This window comes from Nansenia antarctica (assembly GCF_963989245.1).
Source record: "Nansenia antarctica genome assembly, chromosome: 2".
NCBI classification, from domain to species: domain Eukaryota; kingdom Metazoa; phylum Chordata; class Actinopteri; order Argentiniformes; family Microstomatidae; genus Nansenia; species Nansenia antarctica.
The window spans coordinates 19,663,921-19,684,735 of NC_137675.1; the positions used below are offsets into that span (position 1 = coordinate 19,663,921).

Below are 20,815 nucleotides of genomic sequence, written 5' to 3' on the forward strand. Positions count from 1 at the left end.
CAGGGGTTCAAATCAACACAGTTCTCTCTATCTCTTTATCTTTACTGCTACCTCTGACTAACGTTTATAACCTTCCTTTGTTTTCTTATATCATTTTCTTTTTTTTATCAATTGTTTTTGTATCGGCCATTCAATTGTATTTGTGTGCAGTACGCATAAAATTTGATTTGAATGTAATGACATGAGACTGGGGGGTATTCCATCAACGTCTCTAAAGGAAAATCCAGGCTTATTTTGATCAATTTCGCAAGACTTATAAAAAAAAAAGAATCCTGGATTTTCCTTTAGCGACGTTGATGGAATACCCCCCAGTCAGGGTAGTTGGGGTGTGTGTGTGTGTGTGTGTGTGTGTGTGTGTGTGTGTGTGTGGTGGTGGTGGTGTGTGTGTGTGTGTGTGTGTGGTGGGGTGTGTGCGTGTGTGCGTGTGTGTGTGTTGGGGTGTGTGTGTGTGTGTGTGTACCAGAGAGGAGGTGATGGCGGTCATGGTGGGGTGTCTGTGTGTGTGTGTGTACCAGAGAGGAGGTGATGGCGGTCATGGTGGGGTGTGTGTGTGTGTGGTGGTGGTGGTGTGTGTGTGTCTGTGCGTGTGTGTGTGTGTCAGGGTTTCCGTTAGAAAGAATTGGTGCCGGTCAACGTGTCCGGGAAGATTTCAATGTGTCGGAAATTCCGGTCATCATATTAAAATATAATATAGGTGTTTGTCGCGGTGATTAGCTGTTGTGTAGCCTATATAGGCCTATGCCATTTAATGTCTATTTCTCATCCGATACGATTAGATGCAAACTATATAATAATATAGGCTTTCATGATTCGCATGCGCTACTATGGCATATGTCCAGGGCTGCACGCGCGCCACACTGGGCAGCCTAGTCACCTTTGCTACTTTGAATTACGACTGTAGGCTACTTTAAGATGTTTATTTCAATTGCATTAATGGGATTTGAGTATGTAATTGGTAATTTTAAGTATGCCTAGTTCAGCTTTTGATGGCTATTTGAACGGACTGCATCGATCGATCAATGAACGGACTCCACATTACGTTAACTAAAGTGTGTTAAATAGTTTCACGACAGTAATGTAAGTTTTCTATATTCTCTTTCCAGTTTGACCCTTTTTATCAATAAAACAACGTCATTTCTATAACCACGTCTCGCTGATTGGCAAGGCATTACGTCTAGCTGCCTGTCAAATCATACTTACTCGGACTCGGGAGTATGAGAATGAGGAGGATGTATCGGGGGGATACACACCCGTGGACTATTTCAACTTAGTGGCACAAATTAAACTCTAACACTATAGGTAGACTAAATTGAACTAAAATGATGGACATCGACTGAATAACTGAGTGGGGGGAAGACAGGTCACAAATGTGGAACAATTATAAAATTTAATACATAAAGATAAAACATACACAAATATATAACATTGATATCCCTACACTCAAATGTAGTGTGGTATTGTCAACCTAATCTAATCAATCCTAATCTAATGGTACCAGTAGCCCAGGTTGTCGATAGTAGCGCACGTGGAGATGGACGAATGTAAAGGAGGAAAGTTCAATGGAAACTCCCGGAGTAGAAGAGGTAGCCAGGAGGATGTTGTACTCTGAATCTCCTGACTCAGGGCTGGAACGGGCACGGCAGGCTCAATCAATGAACGGGGTTGAGATGGCTAGCGTCCTTTACTAGCCGCATCTCACGGCCCTCGGTGGTCATTCACTGTGCTCTAGCACATCCAAAACACGCAGAACAATAACCTTGACTCCTGTCACTGCAGTGGTTTTATTTAGACTAGATCAAACTAAATTAACTGACGAATTTCTCCCTCACAACTACTCCCGAAAGGTACCTTCACTCTCCGCAAACCACAAACTACTCGCGCCGTTGTGAGACAGGGTTGCCAGATGGGGCGGGTTACCGCCGAATGGGCTACTGGGTTTAGCGGTTATTTAGCGGACTAGTTAAGCTGTAAATTGTCAATCCCATCTGGCAACCCTGCCGCTGTTTGTTCATCGCGTAGGCTAGTCTACACATTAATAATCAAATAAAAAAATATAGCCTATATATTCGTCTTTTTTAATGTAGAAGGAATCAGAATATGTGAGAAATTAATTTTAGCAAATTGTATTCAAATTGTGCTTAGAGGGAATTATTTTCGTCGGACATTATGACCGAAGAGGTTTAAATATGTCGGACTTCAACAGATTTTACCGGACAAAGACCGGTAATTACCGGTTAACGGAAACCCAGGTGTGTGTGTGTGTACTAGAGAGGAGGTGATGGCGGTCATGGTGGTGTGTGTGTGTGTGTGTGTACCAGAGAGGAGGTGATGGCGGTCATGGTGGTGTGTGTGTGTGTGTGTGTGTGTGTGTGTACCAGAGAGGAGGTGATGGCGGTCATGGTGGGGTGTGTGTGTGTGTGTGTGTGTGTGTGTGTGTGTGTGTGTGTACCAGAGAGGAGGTGATGGCGGTCATGGTGGTGTGTGTGTGTGTGTGTGTGTGTGTGTACCAGAGAGGAGGTGATGGCGGTCATGGTGGGTGTGTGTGTGTGTGTGTGTGTGTGTGTGTGTGTGTGTACCAGAGAGGAGGTGATGGCGGTCATGGTCGGCCCCATGCGGGTCTTCATGTTCATCTGCTTCAGCAGCTCAAGACACATGGTCAGGCACCGCAGCATGGTGTCTGGGTCTGTCTACACACACACACACACACACACACACACACACACACACACACACACAGTTCATCCTAATTCCATAGATAACAGTTGTATTTAGACAAACATTCATTTAGACATACATTACTTTGAGTAACGTCTGCAGGGTGTGTGTGTGTGTGTGTGTGTGTGTGTGTGTGTGTGTGTGTGTGTGTGTTGGCGGGCGGTCGATCATGTGCAATCTTAAGGCGACATATCTGACGGGGAGCAATGACATGATGAATGTAACTGCCGCAGTCGCTGCATTTCTCCCTCTCTGTCTGTCTCTCCCTCCCTCCCTCTCTCTTCCTCTCTCTCTCTCTCCCTCCCTCTCTATCTCTCCCTCTCTGTCTCTCTCTCTCTCTCTCTCTCTCTGTCTGTCCCTCTCTCTATCTCCCCCCCCTCCCTCTCTCTCTGTCCCTCTCTCTCTCTCTGTCTGTCTGTCCCTCTCTCCCTCTCTCTCTCTCTCCCTCCCTCCCTCTCTCTCTCTGTCTCTCCCTTTCTCCCCCCTGTCTCTCTCTCTCTCCCTCTCTGCGGGGTGTGTGTCCATGCGTCCCTGCGTGCGTACCTTCTCCACGCGCGTGTCCTTGTCCGTCTGGCAGCTCTCCTGGGCCTCCAGCAGCAGGGCGGCCCAGTGCTCCTCCAGGCCCCGGACGGTCTCCTTCAGCTGGGCCGCGGCGCTGAAGTCCTGGGCCGCCACGCTCTCCTCCAGGCCCATCTTGGCCTCTATGATACGCACCTTCGCCTCCGCCAGCTGGACCACGCAGGGGGGGGAAAGAGAGGAGGAGAGAGATCATGAAACTTGCTGCTGCCCCACTCTCGTCAGGATCTGCTTAGATTCACCAAGGACACGTACCTTCACTTCATTTACTCTCTAGAGAGAGAGAGATAGAAGGAGAGAGAGAGAGAGAGAGAGAGAGAGAGAGAGAGAGAGAGAGAGAGAGAGAGAGAGAGAGAGAGAGGGAAGGGTTCAAAAAAAGAGGGAGCAAGAGGAAGAAGGAGTTGGGGCAGCAAAGCGCGCGGAGGGAGGGAGGGAGGGATGGATGGATGCAGGGAGGGATGGATGGAGGGATGGATGGATGGAGGGAAGGAGGGAGCATCAGCCTCTGTGTTGGTCTTGAACCTGGGTTCCGTTTAAACTCCTGCGTCTGTTCCAGGTTCATATCAGCAACCAGGTGAAATAGGCCTTGGTATCTGTTTATTTACAAGGCCTTGGTATCTGTTTATTTATAATAGGCCTTGGTATCTGTTTATTTATAATAGGCCTTGGTATCTGTTTATTTACAAGGCCTTGGTATCTGTTTATTTACAAGGCCTTGGTATCAGTTTATTTACAAGGCCTTGGTATCTGTTTATTTATAAGGCCTTGGTATCTGTTTATTTATAATAGGCCTTGGTATCTGTTTATTTACAAGGCCTTGGTATCTGTTTATTTATAAGGCCTTGGTATCTGTTTATTTACAAGGCCTTGGTATCTGTTTATTTATAAGGCCTTGGTATCTGTTTATTTATAATAGGCCTTGGTATCTGTTTATTTACAAGGCCTTGGTATCTGTTTATTTACAAGGCCTTGGTATCTGTTTATTTACAAGGCCTTGGTATCTGTTTATTTATAAGGCGCTACTTGGGAATTTGCCAATATTTGAAGTCAGAATATTGGCCCTTAACTCACCCGATCAAATAACTGGCTTACTCTAAAGGTCCCCAGTATGCGTACAGAGCATGGAAAGACTGCCTTCTTATTGGCTGCTCCACACTCCTGACTAGGGACCACTGCATATCTATCTGCACCTGCCTTGACTGGTCCATTGTGTTTTGTATTGTTGCACTGTGCATGTTTATGTGTTTACTGTGTTGCAGTGATCATCCTGGACACTCGGCCCACCCAACACGAGGGTCTCCCTCAGGTCCCAGAGATGAAATAAAGGCTTGAAATGAAATGAAATAAGCAACCACTTCCTTCACTAAAACCATCCGGTTTTTGAGCCGCAAATCTTTCTTTGGTTCTAGGTTCCTGGTTCTAGGTTCCCCTGGTTCTAGGTTGCTGATTCTAGGTTCCCCTGGTTCTAGGTTGCTGGTTCTAGGTTCCTGGTTCTAGGTTCCTGGTTCTCTCACCTTGACTTGTCTCCTGCGGAGCTCGTTCTCGCCCACAGGCTGGCTGACGGCCACGATGGGCTCCCTCACGTCAGAGATGATCGCAGCCACCTGGCGACCACACACACACACACACACACATTGTACCCTATGTCTGTGTGTGCGTGTGTGTGTGTGTGTGTGTGTGTGTGAGTGCGTGTGTGTGAGTGCGTGTGTGTGTGTGTGTGTGTGAGTGCGTGTGTGTGTGTGTGTGAGTGCGTGTGTGTGTGTGTGTGTGTGTGAGTGTGTGTGAGTGTGTGTGACTCACGGCCTGCGTGCGTCTCGTGTCGTCAGGGAACAGGCTTAGCAGCTTCTGGGTGAGGAGGGACACCAGGGAGGGGGGCGTCTCTGGGAGCCTCAACATCTCCTGCAGCACCGCCAGGACACACCTCCTGCAGCACAGCATCATGGGAACAGTAGTCAGAGTAGTGACGCAAAACAGGGCCAACTGCTAACTTCGTCAGTTCGTTCGCTAACGTTCGTTGTCACATTGTCCAGCAGTGTGGTGGACGCAGACCAGACCTACACAGTGACATACAGATCAGCTCTGACCCATCCCTCCCTCCTCCTCCTCTCTCACCTCTCTCCCTCCTCCTCCTCCCCTCTCACCTCCTCCTCCTCCCACCACCCTCCCTCCCTCTCTCCCTTCTCCTCCTCCTCCCCCCCTCCCCCCCCTCTCACCTCCCTCCCTCCTCGTTGGTGTCCAGACAGCCAGTCAGGTGGATGAGCTGTTGGGAGATGAACTCCTTTTTCATCACCATCTCCAGCTGGGTGAAGTCCGCTCGCTGCTCCTCCGACATCACTGGAACACCCTTCAGGTACCTGCATGGTTATAACATGGTTATAACACCTCCCTTCAGGTACCTGCATGGTTATAACATCTCCCTTCAGGTACCTGCATGGTTATAACATGGTTATAACACCACCATAGGCAGTTTTAGCCAGAGGACAGAGAGGTGACGGTGTGTTACCCAGACAGGTAGTCAGCGTAGGTGGCAGGGTGTGTTAGGGTGTGTTAAGGTGTATTAAGGTGTGTATTAAGGTGTGTTACCCAGACAGGTAGTCAGCGTAGATGGCAGGGTGTGTTAGGAGGTGTGTTAGGGTGTGTTAGGTGTGTGTATAGGTGTGTTACCCAGACAGGTAGTCAGCGTAGGTGTTAGGGTGTGTTAAGGTGTATATTAAGGTGTGTATTAAGGTGTGTTACCCAGACAGGTAGTCAGCGTAGGTGTTAGGGTGTGTTAGGAGGTGTGTTAGGGTGTGTTAGGTGAGTGTTAGGGTGTGTATTAAGGTGTGTTACGGTGTGTTACCCAGACAGGTAGTCAGCGTAGGTGTTAGGGTGTGTATTAAGGTGTATTAATGTGTATTAATGTGTATTAAGGTGTGTTACCCAGACAGGTAGTCAGCGTAGGTGTTAGGGTGTGTTAGGAGGTGTGTTAGGGTGTGTATTAAGGTGTGTATAGGTGTGTTACCCAGACAGGTAGTCAGCGTAGGTGGCAGCGTCAGGCAGCAGGCGCTCCAGCAGCTCCTCCCCCTGGTCTCCCTTCACATGCTCACACAGAGCCCTCCAGCACAGCACCCGCTCACAGCTCAGAGACTCCACCGGGATCAGCCTCCTACACACAGGGACAGGGACAGGGACAGGGACAGAGACACACACACACACACACACACACACACAGGCACACACACACACACAGACACACACACACACAAACGGACACACACACACACAGACACACACACAGACACACACACACAGGGGGACATATACACACACACACACACACACACACAGGGACATAATACACACACAGACACACACACGGAGAGGGACACACAGACAGGGACACACACACACACACAGGGAGACACACACAGAAAAAACACAATCACATCAGTAACTTTTAGTGTCATTCAATATGTATCTACAAGTGTATGTCTGTGTGTGTGTGTGTGTGTCCTCCAGTGTGTGTGTGTGTGTGTACCTGTCCCCCAGCCCTATGGCGTCCTCCAGCCGGCCCTGGGTGTGTGTGTGTGTGTGTGTGTGTACCTGTCCCCCAGCCCTATGGCGTCCTGCAGCGCCCCCTGGGGGGGGGAGGAGGACAGCAGGGCGCTCAGCGTGTCCAGGGCCGTCTGGCTGCAGTTCTCCACGTCCAGCATGTGCAGCAGGTCCAACACGTCTCCCTGCAGCAGCCGCAGCCAGGCGGGCAGCAGGCAGGAGCGCACCACCTCTCTGACCGGCTCTGCACACACACACACACACACACACACACACGCACACACACGTTAGACAACATACAGCACCCTAAAGAGACGGTTAGAGCGTGGTTACTCTGGGGAGAACTATACTACACACAGAGACACACAGAGACACAGAGACACACAGAGACACAGAGACACACAGAGACACAGAGACACACAGAGACACAGAGGCATCCAGAGACACACAGATACACACAGAGACACACAGAGAGACATACAGACACACAGAGACACAGAGGCATCCAGAGACACACAGAGACACACAGAGACACCCAGAGACACACAGAGACACACAGAGACACACAGAGACACACAGAGACACCCAGAGACACCCAGAGACACACAGAGAGACATACAGACACACAGAGACACAGAGGCATCCAGAGACACACAGATACACACAGAGACACACAGAGAGACATACAGACACACAGAGACACAGAGGCATCCAGAGACACACAGAGACACACAGAGAGACCCAGAGACATCCAGAGACACACAGAGACACAGACACCCAGACACACAGAGACACACAGAGACACCCAGACACACACAGAGACACACAGAGAGACACACACAGAGACACCAAGACACACACAGAGAGACACACAGACACACCCAGAGACACACAGAGAGACACACAGACACCCAGAGACACACAGACCCAGATGAATGAATGAATGAATGAATGAATGAATGGACTTTATTGTCATTGCTACAGTACAGGTACCAAACAACGAAATTTAGGAGGGGTGGCTCCCCTGGTGTTAGGAAAGGGGAAAAAAAAAAAAACTTTTAGAAAAAGAATAAAATCACAAGAAGGTAAGGAGCTGGTTTACATAAATAAAGGCTATGTACACAATCCACTGTACTATACTGCACAGATAGTCAACTAGAGACACACAGAGACACACACACACACACACAGTACCTGAGGAGTCGTGCAGGCCCTCCTGCAGCAGACTGACCCTCTGGGCGATGTGCAGAGCTTTGACGGGAACCTTCTCAGCCAGAACCTGAAACACACACACACAACCTCACTCTCTGACCCAGACTACCAACGCGCGTGCGTGTGTGTGTGTGTGTGTGTACCTCGTAGGCCAGCTTGCGGACGTTCTCCTTGACGTCCCTGGTGCGTGTGAGTATCTTGGGGAGGGTGAGGGGGATGGGGGTGATGGAGGACAGCACCGCACGACGCACCTCCGCGTTGGAGTCATTCTCCAGGATCAACATGTAGGCTGGAGGGAGGGAGGGAGGGAGGGTCAGTGTGTTTATAGTGTGTGTGTGTGTGTGAGTCATTCTCCAGGATCAACAGGTAGGCTAGGCAGGGAGAGAGGGAGGACATTATGTACCGGAATTATTTTCACCGGACATTATGACCGAAGAGGTTTAAATATGTCGGACTTCAACATATTTTACCGGACAAAGACCGGTAATTACCGGTTAACGGAAACCCTGAGTCAGTCAGTACCTTTAATGGTGGGACAGTCAGTCAGTACCTTTAATGGTGGGACAGTCAGTCAGTACCTTTAATGGTGGGACAGACAGACAGTACCTTTAATGGTGGGACAGACAGTCAATACCTTTAATGGTGAGACAGACAGACAGTACCTTTAATGGTGGGACAGTCAGTCAGTACCTTTAATGGTGGGACAGTCAGTCAGTACCTTTAATGGTGGGACAGACAGACAGTACCTTTAATGGTGGGACAGACAGACAGTACCTTTAATGGTGGGACAGACAGACAGTACCTTTAATGGTGGGACAGTCAGTCAGTACCTTTAATGGTGGGACAGACAGACAGTACCTTTAATGGTGGGACAGACAGTCAGTACCTTTAATGGTGGGACAGACAGACAGTACCTTTAATGGTGGGACAGACAGACAGTACCTTTAATGGTGGGACAGACAGACAGTACCTTTAATGGTGGGACAGACAGACAGTACCTTTAATGGTGGGACAGACAGACAGTACCTTTAATGGTGGGACAGACAGTCAGTACCTTTAATGGTGGGACAGTCAGTCAGTACCTTTAATGGTGGGACAGACAGTCAGTACCTTTAATGGTGGGATAGACAGTCAGTACCTTTAATGGTGGGACAGACAGTCAGTACCTTTAACAGTCAGTCAGTACCTTTAATGGTAATACAGGCAGACAGTACCTTTAATGGTGGGACAGACAGACAGTACCTTTAATGGTGGGACAGACAGACAGTACCTTTAATGGTGGGACAGACAGTCAGTACCTTTAATGGTGGGACAGTCAGTCAGTACCTTTAATGGTGGGACAGTCAGTCAGTACCTTTAATGGTGGGACAGACAGACAGTACCTTTAATGGTGGGACAGTCAGTCAGTACCTTTAATGGTGAGACAGTCGGTCAGTACCTTTAATGGTGGGACAGACAGTCAGTACCTTTAATGGTGGGACAGACAGTCAGTACCTTTAATGGTGGGACAGTCAGTCAGTACCTTTAATGGTGGGACAGACAGTCAGTACCTTTAATGGTGAGACAGTCAGTCAGTACCTTTAATGGTGGGACAGACAGTCAGTACCTTTAATGGTGGGACAGACAGTCAGTACCTTTAATGGTGGGACAGTCAGTCAGTACCTTTAATGGTGGGACAGACAGACATTACCTTTAATGGTGGGACAGACAGACAGTACCTTTAATGGTGGGACAGACAGACAGTACCTTTAATGGTGGGACAGTCAGTCAGTACCTTTAATGGTTGGACAGACAGTCAGTACCTTTAATGGTGGGACAGACAGTCAGTACCTTTAATGGTGGGACAGACAGTCAGTACCTTTAATGGTGGGACAGACAGTCAGTACCTTTAATGGTGGGACAGACAGTCAGTACCTTTAATGGTGGGACAGACAGACAGTACCTTTAATGGTGGGACAGACAGACAGTACCTTTAATGGTGGGACAGACAGTCAGTACCTTTAATGGTGGGACAGACAGACAGTACCTTTAATGGTGGGACAGACAGACAGTACCTTTAATGGTGGGACAGACAGACATTACCTTTAATGGTGGGACAGACAGACAGTACCTTTAATGGTGGGACAGACAGTCAGTACCTTTAATGGTGGGATAGACAGACATTACCTTTAATGGTGGGACAGACAGACATTACCTTTAATGGTGGGACAGTCTGAGTTCTGGGGCTCCTGCAGGCGGGTCATGGCGAGCACGGCCTGGATGCGGATGTTGGGGAACTTGTCGGTGACGCGGACCAGCATGGCCTGGATGATGCTGTCGAACAGGTCGTCATCGATCACGGCGTTCGCCGCCATGCTGCCCAGCAGCTTTTTGATCAGCTGACACACGCGGAAACGCACCGCGCGGCTGTCGGCCTTGTGGGACTGAGGGGGCGGCCGGAGGGAGGGAGAGAGGGATGGAGGGAATGAGGGTGGGATGAGGGTGGAGAGTGAGAGGGAGGGAGGGGGGAGGGAGGGTGAGGGTGGGGGAGAGATGGAGTGAGGGAGGGATGAGGGTGGAGGGAGGGAGGGATGAGGGTGGAGAGAGAGAGGGAGGGAGGGGGGAGGGAGGGATGAGGGTGGAGAGTGAGAGGGAGGGAGGGGGGAGGGAGGGATGAGGGTGGGGGAGAGATGGAGTGAGGGAGGGATGAGGGTGGAGGGATGAGGGTGGAGAGAGAGAGGGAGGGAGGGGGGAGGGAGGGATGAGGGTGGGGGAGAGATGGAGTGAGGGAGGGATGAGGGTGGGGGAGAGATGGAGTGAGGGAGGGATGAGGGTGGGGGGGAGAGAGAGAACAGGGATGGAGAGAACGTTAAGAGAGAGAAGAAAAAAAAACAGGAAATCCTGAAACATCGCTGAGATATGTTCACCATGTAGTTCATAGTATTCTTGTTCAATATAGACCGCTGTGTGTGTGTGCGTGCGTTAGGGCTGTATGTGTGTGTGTGTGTGTTTGTGTGCGTGCGTTAGGGCTGTGTTTGTGTGTGTGCGTGCGTTAGGGCTGTGTTTGTGTGTGTGTGTGTGTGTGTGTGCGTTAGGGCTGTGTGTGTGTGTGTGTGTGTGTGTGTGTTTGTTAGGGCTGTGTGTGTGTGTGTGTGTGTGTGTGTGTCAGGGTTTCCGTTAGAAAAAATTGCCGCCGGACACCGTGTCCGGGAAGATTTCGATTTACCGGACAAACGTGATATATTCCGGTCATCATATTAAAATATAATATAGCTGTTTGTCGCGGTGATTACTGTTGTGTAGCGGCCTATATATGCCATTTAATGTCTATTTCTCATCCGATACGATTAGATGCGAGCTATATAATATAACATGATTCGCATGCGCGCTATGCCATTATGTCCAGCGCTGAACGGGCGCCTCACTGGGAACTGAACAGACAGCATCGATCAATGAACGGACTCCACATTACGTTAACTGAAGTTTGTTAAATTGTTTGGGATTAATGTGAGTTTTCTATTTTCTCTTTCCAGTTTTACCCTTTTTTTTAATCAATAAAACAACGTCATTTCTATAACCAGGGGGGTGTTCCATCAACGTCGCTAAAGGAAAATCTAGGCTTATTTCGTTAAGTCTCGCGAGACTCTTAAAAAGATCCAGGCATATCTTGATAGATCTCGCGAGACTTGTCAAAATAAGCCTAGATTTTCCTTTAGCGACGTTGATGGAATACCCCCCAGGTCTCGCTGGTTGGGAAGGCATTTCGTTTAGCTGCCTGTCAAATCATACTTAATCGGACTCGGGAGTATGACAATGAGGAGAACATAACTGTTTATTGAGAAACGATTGATAGGCAGGCTGGGATACGTATATAAAGAAATACCACAATGTCTAGATGTATAACATTTTATTGAACAGTGCAAGCATGTAGGCTTCTGGCGTGACACGGCTAGCCTAATTTCCGTTCATATGCCTTTTATCAGATAAAATAAAATAGAATACAACTCTTTGAAAATAAATAGGCTTTAAATTAACTTGCAATGCGTATAGGCTAATTTCCGTTCGATGTTACAGCCGGCCTATGCCTTTTCTCAGATAGATAGGGGATAGCCCTGTAAGCTCATACGGGTCTGTATGTCATCCTGAAGACCGGCTGTTAGATCATATCGCTGAAGTTTGTCTCCATCTTAGTGTAAATGTTGTCCGTTTCGTTTGTTATCCTTGTTATTGTGCGATAAAGTTAAGGCGCTCCGCTTCGGGACACCATTTTCAGCTGAGCACCAAACACACACACACAACACTGCCCGAGAGAGAAGGACCCGCCCCCTTTAGTTAGCCGCTAACTAAAGGGGGCGGGTCCTTCTCTCTCGGGCAGTGTTGTGTGTGTATGAGTGTGTGTGTGTTTGGTGCTCAGCTGAAAATGGTGGCCCGAAGCCAATTTGAATACATAATGTGAACTTTAGCGAATTGTATTCAAATTGTGCTTAGAGGGAATTATTTTCACCGGACATTATGTCCGACGAGTTTTCAATTTGTCGGACTTCAACAAATTTTACCGGACAAAGACCGGTAATTACCGGTTAACGGAAACCCTGGTGTGTGTGTGTGTGCATTAGGGCTGTGTGTGTGTGTGTGTGTGGGGGGGGGGGGGGTTAGGGCTGTGTGTGTGTTTGTGTGCGTGCGTTAGGGCTGTGTTTGTGTGTGTGCGTGCGTTAGGGCTGTGTGTGTACGTGTGTGTGTGTGTGCGCGTGCGTGCGTTAGGGCTGTGTTTGTGTGTGTGTGTGCGTTAGGGCTGTGTGTGTGTGTGTGTGTGTTTGTTAGGGCTGTGTGTGTGTGTGTGTGTGTGTGTGCATTAGGGCTGTGTGTGTGTGTGTGTGCGTTAGGGCTGTGTGTGTTGTGTTAAAATACCTCCAGCAGGAAGGTGAACATGTAGCTCAGGAAAGGGTGCTCCTCCTCCTCCTCCTCCTCCTCATCATCGTCATCTCCCTCCTCCTCCTCCCCCCCCTCCTTCGGGGGAGACTGAAAGCTCGTGGCGAACATGGACACAAACCCGATGACGTGCTCCACCGCGGGCTCGCGCTCGTACACGATCATGGCATACTTCAGGTAGTGGATGAACTCCTGGTGGAACACCGTCTTGTCCTCCAGCTAGACAGCGTCAGGATGGTGAAAACAAAAACACATTATTTTAATTGGTTTTGTCAAGTGCAAAATAACAGCCTCCGCACACACTCCAAACTCAAAAAATGTAGTTTAGTTTCTGAAGAATGGAAGTGAAGAGTATCAATAGAGTGTTTTAATATAAATGCCTGAAGAAGAAGGTCTATGAACGAAAGCTTGCCCAATAAACTATGTTTTTTTGCACAGATTTGAGTGTTTGATGTAGGGATGCTCCGATTTATCGGCCACCGATTTAAATCGGCCGATTTCACTCCAAATGACTCGATCGGTGATCGGCAAAAATGGCCGATCGCAAAAGATCAGCCTTAAAACATGTAACGTTAGATATATAACGGAGCGATGTATTTCTACGGAAAGGCTGACTGACGCGGGGCTCATTCAATCTCCGCGTTCGTTATAGATACGCTTGCAGCAGCGGGTGGACTCCCGGTTCATTGAGTTTACGGTTAAAAGCATAACTTCTCGGGGTGTCAGCGCGGTGGTTCAGGGCTCAAAATGACCGTATACCGATGGTGAAGTTAGCAAAGGAGTATTGTGATTGTACCACCTCCATAGCCGGTGTTATTCACGGGCAAAGACGGTGCCCTTTGCGGGTTAATAACTGTAAGTTACCGTGGGTTAGGATAACAATTCAAACGTGTCCGGATAGGGGAGAGGACAGGGAATCCAAAACCATTTGAATGGTGTCGATACGACACTGCTATCACGGTCGACACAGCGCGGAGCGAATTCCCTGTTAAAACGATTCTCTCGCCCCGCTGTCAACGGGAGTTTCAACCAGCAGGCGCGGTGCTGCGAGCAGCAGCGTGTGAACTCCCGGTTCATTGAGTTTACGGTTAAAAGCATAACTTCTCGGGGTGTCAGCGTGGTGGTTAAGGGCTCAAAATGACCGTATACCGATGGTGAAGTTAGCAAAGGAGTATTGTGTTTGTACCACCTTCACAGCCGGTGTTATTCACGGGCAAAGACGGTGCATAATAGCGATTTTTTGTGTTATGCTTGTTGTAAATAAAAGTTCTATGATGCATTGAAATGACATTAAACTAAGATAATACGATGGTCTGCATAATTTTTCGAATCTTTATTAATAAGCTATTACAGAAACTGTAGTGACATTTTCCAAGAGCGAATGTGGTATTTAAAGATGGCGGTTAGCGAAGAAATCTATGAACATGGGATGACGATTTCCATTGACCAATCAACGGTGTGCAGCGTCACACGTCACACGCAGCCTGGCAAAAAGGTACCCTTCGGCCCTATGGTTCCTGCTCAGATTCAGATTCAGATAACGTTTATTGCCATTATGCATACACATATAGGAATTTGCTTCGGCATTACAGTAAGTGCGTTTATACTTTTTTCACATGTATACAAAAACAAATGCAAAAAACAGGACAACACAGGACAGACAACAGTGCATTGGATAGTGCAACATATATAAAGTGCAGTGCAGAGTTTTTACAGTGAGTCCAGTGCATATTCAGTCCTGGGCAGACTTGGGGGCGGGGGGGAGGGGGAAGCCAGAGTCATTTATCAGCCTGGCGGCTGAGGGGAAGAAACTGAGCCTGTGGCGGGCCTTCAGTGCCTTGGGCAGCCGCAACCTTCTTCCAGAGGGAAGCAGGGTGAGGAGGCCGTGGCCGGGGTGGAAGGGGTCGGCCATGCTCACGATGGGTAGCTAAAGAAGCGACCCGACCCGACCCAGGCCGACAAATGGAAAAGCGCCAAAGAAGCAGGCCAGCCCGGACTGACCCGGGTCAGCCCTCTAGTGGAAAAGCCCCATAACTTTCAAGGATTTCAAGGACCCGTGGGAACCCTGCCTACCTTGCTGTAGCGGGCCTTGAGGCTGGCCACCAGCTCGGCTCTGTTGGTGTGGCCCTTCTGGGCCCGCTGGAACGCCTCTTTGATCTCCAGGTCTCCGTCTGTGGTCATCTTTAACTCTCCTGGACGAACACGTTACTTTTAAAAGCGTTGTCAGCCGTACAATGGTTTTCTCTGTGTACCACATGCACAAAAGAAGAGATTTGGTGAGGCTGCATTCTCATTTTATGCAGCCAGATTGTGGAATGCACTGCCAGTTTGCATTAGGGATGCAACCTCAGCACATGTTCAAGTCAAGACTAAAAACCCATATTTTTAATATTGCCTTAAAATGACTTTAAATGACATTAATGTTAGTTGATGAATCTATATATTTGTATGTAATGTACTGACTTGATTAAATCTTATAGTCATTCTTATATTATTTTGTTATTTTGTTAAAGCACTTTGAGCTGCAACGTTTGCAGGAAAAGTGCTATACAAATAAAGGTTATTATTATTATTATTATTATTATTATTATTATTATTATTATAGTGAGATTATATCCAAAGTCCAAAGCTGTTTTCTTACCGGCTAGATCGTCTCAACAACACAGTGGTTCCGGTACTACTGTTGGCTACTACCATCTAGCTAAAGTTAGGCTGTACTGCGAAGTAGTTTAAAGCTGCATAATTTCAGTTCACGGTATTGAAATATATATCATAACATACTTCTCTCGTGCAATACAACTACAGTCCTTCGATACCTTTGTCTGGGGGTGGGGGGACACTACAGATCTGTCTCTGGGGGTGGGGGGACACTACAGATCTGTCTCTGGGGGTGGGGGGACACTACAGATCTGTCTCTGGGGGTGGGGGGGACAGTGGGACACTACAGGGACGTTCGCTAATGTGTTTACACACACGTTTGGGTGGATGCGGCGCAGGAGGTAGAGCCGGGGTCTAATGATCGCAAGGTCGGCAGTTCGAACCCCGGCTGGCCACATGTCAGGTTGTCCTTGGGCAAGACACTGAATCCCAATTTGCTCCCAATGTAATGAGCGGGCCGACGCCTTGCATGGGTCGCTTGCCGCTATTTATGGATGTGTGTGTTAATGGGTGAATAATAATACTAATAATACTAATAATAATGTATAGCAAACGTAATGTCCTGCAAACGTTGCAGCTCAAAGTCCTTTAGAGAGGGGCCATTATTGTAAAGCGCTTTGGAATAAGGTGCTGTATAAGTCAGTCCATTTACACACAAGTTTGAAGTTTCCACTGAACTAAAGCAGCAGGGACATGACATGTGATTACAGGGTATATACAGGAATCTTGAGGTTAATTTGAAAGTGACAGTTGGATCTAAGTGACAGTTGGATCTAAGTGACAGTTGGATCTAAGTGACAGTTGACACTAGAACAGCCGTGTCTATGTTACCTACTCAGGGCATATACAGGAATCTGGAGATTAATTTCAATACCTTTCTAAGACTTTTTAAAGACCTTGTCAATATTTTTCCAGACCTCACCGCCACTTGGAGTTGTAACCGTTGACATCAGTGACACCTTTAACTTAACAGTTTTAGTTTGCAACAGACTAGACCACTATCATACAACACAATGTTCAGGTTCATCTTCGTTTTTTTATAAAAACGAATAAATTCACTAAACTTTTACTCAAAGTTTTTAGGACTCAAACTCTTTGGACAGAGTCTAATTCAGAAAAATACCTATGAAATTCAAGACCTCATAAAATCGTGATAAGACTTTTTAATCCTTATTAAGGGTCTTGATTTTCCCAAAATTGATTTATCAACTTTTAATACTTTTCAAGACACCGCGGATACCCTGCCTACTCTCTGTAGCCTAGCAACCCTGAGAAGCCCCTCGTAGCTAGCCCTCTAGCGCCCCCCTCCCCTCCGGGGTACTGCGGGCGAGGCAGCTAGCCAGGGTGGCTAACCCACTACTTACCACAGGGATGTTCGCTAAAGTGTTCACACGGTCAGTTTAACGTGAAACTAAGGCCTTGTCCACACTACACCGTGCGTTTTCCCTAAAAAAAGAATCGCGTCCACACAATCACAGTTGTAAAAAAACACCATCCACACAAAACCGCGAACATTGTTTAAACCGCGCCAAAAATAACCAATAGCGTCTGGCTGTGCCCCTTGGCGAATCAGAAGTCTATAAAACAGCTACCATTTCCGGTCCTATTATTATTATTATTCAAACTTCCTAAACCTTTTGAAACATATTATGTCTGTGTACATTAAAACTGTAGTCGTCATCACAAGTTAGAAAATGATATTGGGCCCCCAAATCAGTTTACAACTTGTAATTATATTACGATGTTTCTGTCAGTAAAGGTATGCAAGCAATGCAGGGTGCGTTCGTAAATCCGCTCTGAGAGCGCCGGAGCGCACACTGGGTTCAACGTCCCGTAATTTGATTGGACAAGAGGCATTCCATGAGTGCTGATCAGATTTCCAGGGCGAATTTACGAACGCAGCCGTAATATAGCTAGTTAACAGAAGACGGAAAGAAACGTCAGATTAGATATATAAACGGGTTATTTTGATAAACTGGACACATTTTGGGAATATATATGGTTACTTTCTCGCCTGAAAACATATTAAAACTTCATAAAATGACATGTTAACACTTAGAGGCAAAAGTACAGATGTTAGCCAATGGAGGTTTAAAATGGAGGATTTAAATTGTCTTAAGTAGCCTAATGCCTAATGGCCATGGGCGTCAGCAGCTTTTTGAATGTGGGGGGGACACTTATTTTTCGGGGGGTCTGGGGGTCCTCCCCCCGAAATTTTTTAAATAGTAGATTCAATTTCCTGCATTCTGGTGCGTTTTACACCCAAAATAATCTCCCTCTTTCTTTGTTTTTCCTTGGAGCTGGCATGGTCTGCAATTACTGACTACTATTATGTTTTGGTTTAACTCACAGAGGCCTGACACTGACACGTGGCACTTTTTAGGTACTTTATTAAATATGAAGATTCAAAAAGAATCAAAGAGTGAATTAGAAAAGAATGAGGTAACTTTGAGTCAACAAATTGAATAAAAAGTTATGAGGAAACATAAAATATGTACCTAGGCTACTCAGAGCCTATTACAATCAAACTTAGCCCTCTTCAGTGCATTGCAGAACATACAACTATAACAAACAAAACAAAAATCAAAGAGTGAATTAGAGCTGTCTCCACTGCCCCTGCCTGCTGCCCCTGCCTCTGACTCACTCTCACTCTCAACCACCTATATCAGGAGAAATGGGGATGCATTGAGCACTTGTTCATATTGTTTTTCTCTAATAGAACATTTGACATAGAAATACAATCATCAATACAAAAAATACAATCACAAGCATTTTAGAAATAGAAAAATAAATGGAACAGGTGTTTTCTTCTTATTTTTTAACCCTAGCTCAAGCAATCAGATGCAAAATTTATTCTTTGGGTGGGTGCAATGGCCAAATTAAATAGTGCAAATGCTCAGGGCAATGAACACGGGCAGGAGATGCAATAATGACAGGACAGGTAAGCACTGTGAGGTGTTTGTCGCCATTCTGTGCTTTTGATGACATTTCGCCTGTGTCTGTTCTGCATTTAAACATGTCTAACCGCACTAGTAATGCCTAACAAAACTGCTAGTGCCATATAGCTGATCTAGCTCGTATTTGGTTGCTAGTAGGCTATGCTAATTCTATTGCTAATACAGAGAATGTCTCATAAGGTGCTAACATTCTTATCAGAAAAGCTGGCTGTGTTTGACCTTGGGAGAACGCAATGTTGCTGTTTGGCCACTCACGGGAAAACTTGGATGACTTTGACTTACTTTTCTCTTCTTAGAAAAAAAAAATCCTTATATCCATCTTGGTGGATGATCTAAATATCGTCTTGCCTCAGTCTGAATGTTTCGAATCTGCGTGCGTGTCTGATGCTGCGTGCCGTTAAAAACAGAAGTAAAACGCGGAGTGGATTTCTGGATATGGGCAATCCCCTACTCATAAAGTGGAACGGATTTGATTGTGAAGCAATGAAAATAACGCTGACCAGTCATGCAACATATTTTTGATGGCAAATGTGGGGGGGTCCAAACGACCTTGTTTCAAAGGTGGGGGGGACACGTCCCCCCCCAAATATATGGTGGTGACGCCCATGCTAATGGCGCATATATTCTTGACGTTCAAGCCGAAAACCCCGGTATTCCCGTATACACCTCTCCGCTGAAACCGGAGTTTCACAAAAGTTCACCCTGGCCGGAGTTCTCAAGAAAGCACGGTTTCAAACCGGGGAGAAAAACGCCCGGTTAAAAAAAAAAAAACGGAGTAGTGTGTACAGGGCCTAAAGCAGTACACGACATGTATGACTAACGTAACATCGTGTATAGGTTACATATATACTTATTGTCTTGGCAAACTCAACAAGAAACCAAGTACAGTGCCATTCCTTCACAGACAGGGAAGGAGAGCCCAATTTCCCCTCCCTAGAGAAACTCAGCCATCCCAACATGGGTTTTGGCCCCCATTACCCCCCAGAGGAGAGACATGAGATGACAGTCATGGGCTGCACAGCTGAAGTCAATTCACTAATCACCCAGCAGCTCATGGCCTGCACAGCTGAAGTCAATTCACTAATCACCCAGCAGCTCACCTGAACAATCACCACTCCCTATAAAGGGCAGTCTCACAGTTCAACAAACACACTGTGATAGGAACATGTACTATTGCAGTGCTGTGCTCAAACCAACTGTTTACAGAGACCAGAGTGGCTGACGGTGAGATGACTTGGCTGTGTGTTGTTGTTTGTTTGATATCTTGGATTTGTTTGATAGCAAATTGGTTGCTGTTGGGTGTTTGATATCAAGTTCAGTTTATGGTAAAGTTAAAAGGGCGGTACATCATTTTGGGAAAACTATTTCATTACTTGTAAAAATGTTTCATTGCATTGTAAATTCCTTCATATTGTTTCTTAGCCGCTTATTTTGTGTTTATACCTTTTCAAAGGTTTTTCACCTGCTACTACTACTGCTAAACTTATAAATCTGATGAAAAAGAGACAAAATTAAGTCCAAAAATAAAAGGAGAAAGATAATTACTGTCTGGTCATTGGATGCAGAAAGAGTGGAGTCCCAGTGAAACTCTGGTCAAACGGTCAAAGCCCTTTCAAGTTAGGGGAAGCACAGAAACTACAGATAACTTGACAGTGAAAAACCGCTTTCCCACTGGACAACCAGGAAACGGAGACCGGTGAATTGGAAAACCAGGATTCTCAAGCCAGCAAACTGAAACAGCAGGAGCAGCAAATTGGGACCCTGGACATCCAAGTTCACATTCAACTAAATCATCACAAGGCCTCGCTCAAACCATCGCCTGCAACCAACTCCAAATATGGCCACTGTTGAGCAGCTCAAGACGGAGAGAACGACAGCAAAAATAGCATTCTCTCGTCTGGTCAACAGCATTACCAGGAACCATGAGGACACGTCTGAGGAGGAACTCAGAGACAATTTCAAGGCACTCACAACAGCAGCTGACAAAGTCATGGAAGCCAATGACAATGTGAAGGCCAAACTTCACACAAAGGCAAATGCAGAGGGAGAGACTGAGCTGACCGAAGTGCAAACTGCCGATCTGGCGAAGACTGAGACTGAATGTGTGTTGAAGCTGAAGAGAGTTAAAAGTCTACTCCAGACGGCCCTGTGGGACAACTTTGGAGCTGATGAAATGTCCATAATTCTACAGGCAGCAGGCGCACTACTGCGGTGGAAGCCAGTGAGGAGGATATGAACCAGGAGGGTTATGAATTCAT

General features: G+C 46.9%; 1 protein-coding gene across 1 annotated transcript in view; it reads right to left on the reverse strand.

Moving 5' to 3' along the window:
• LOC308149917 (condensin complex subunit 3-like) overlaps positions 1-15,123 on the reverse strand; it is a gene marked incomplete at both ends in the record, with an annotated part of 23,387 nt that extends 8,264 nt beyond the window's left edge. The window contains 12 exons of the mRNA XM_080522795.1: positions 2,577-2,687; positions 3,259-3,444; positions 4,806-4,895; positions 5,092-5,215; positions 5,505-5,645; positions 6,293-6,436; positions 6,874-7,066; positions 8,017-8,101; positions 8,178-8,323; positions 10,229-10,457; positions 12,922-13,161; positions 15,016-15,123. Of these exons, the coding sequence (XP_080378921.1) occupies positions 2,577-2,687; positions 3,259-3,444; positions 4,806-4,895; positions 5,092-5,215; positions 5,505-5,645; positions 6,293-6,436; positions 6,874-7,066; positions 8,017-8,101; positions 8,178-8,323; positions 10,229-10,457; positions 12,922-13,161; positions 15,016-15,123 (1,797 nt within the window). The remainder of the gene's footprint in view (positions 1-2,576; positions 2,688-3,258; positions 3,445-4,805; positions 4,896-5,091; positions 5,216-5,504; positions 5,646-6,292; positions 6,437-6,873; positions 7,067-8,016; positions 8,102-8,177; positions 8,324-10,228; positions 10,458-12,921; positions 13,162-15,015) is intronic.
• Positions 15,124-20,815: the final 5,692 nt, after the last annotated feature.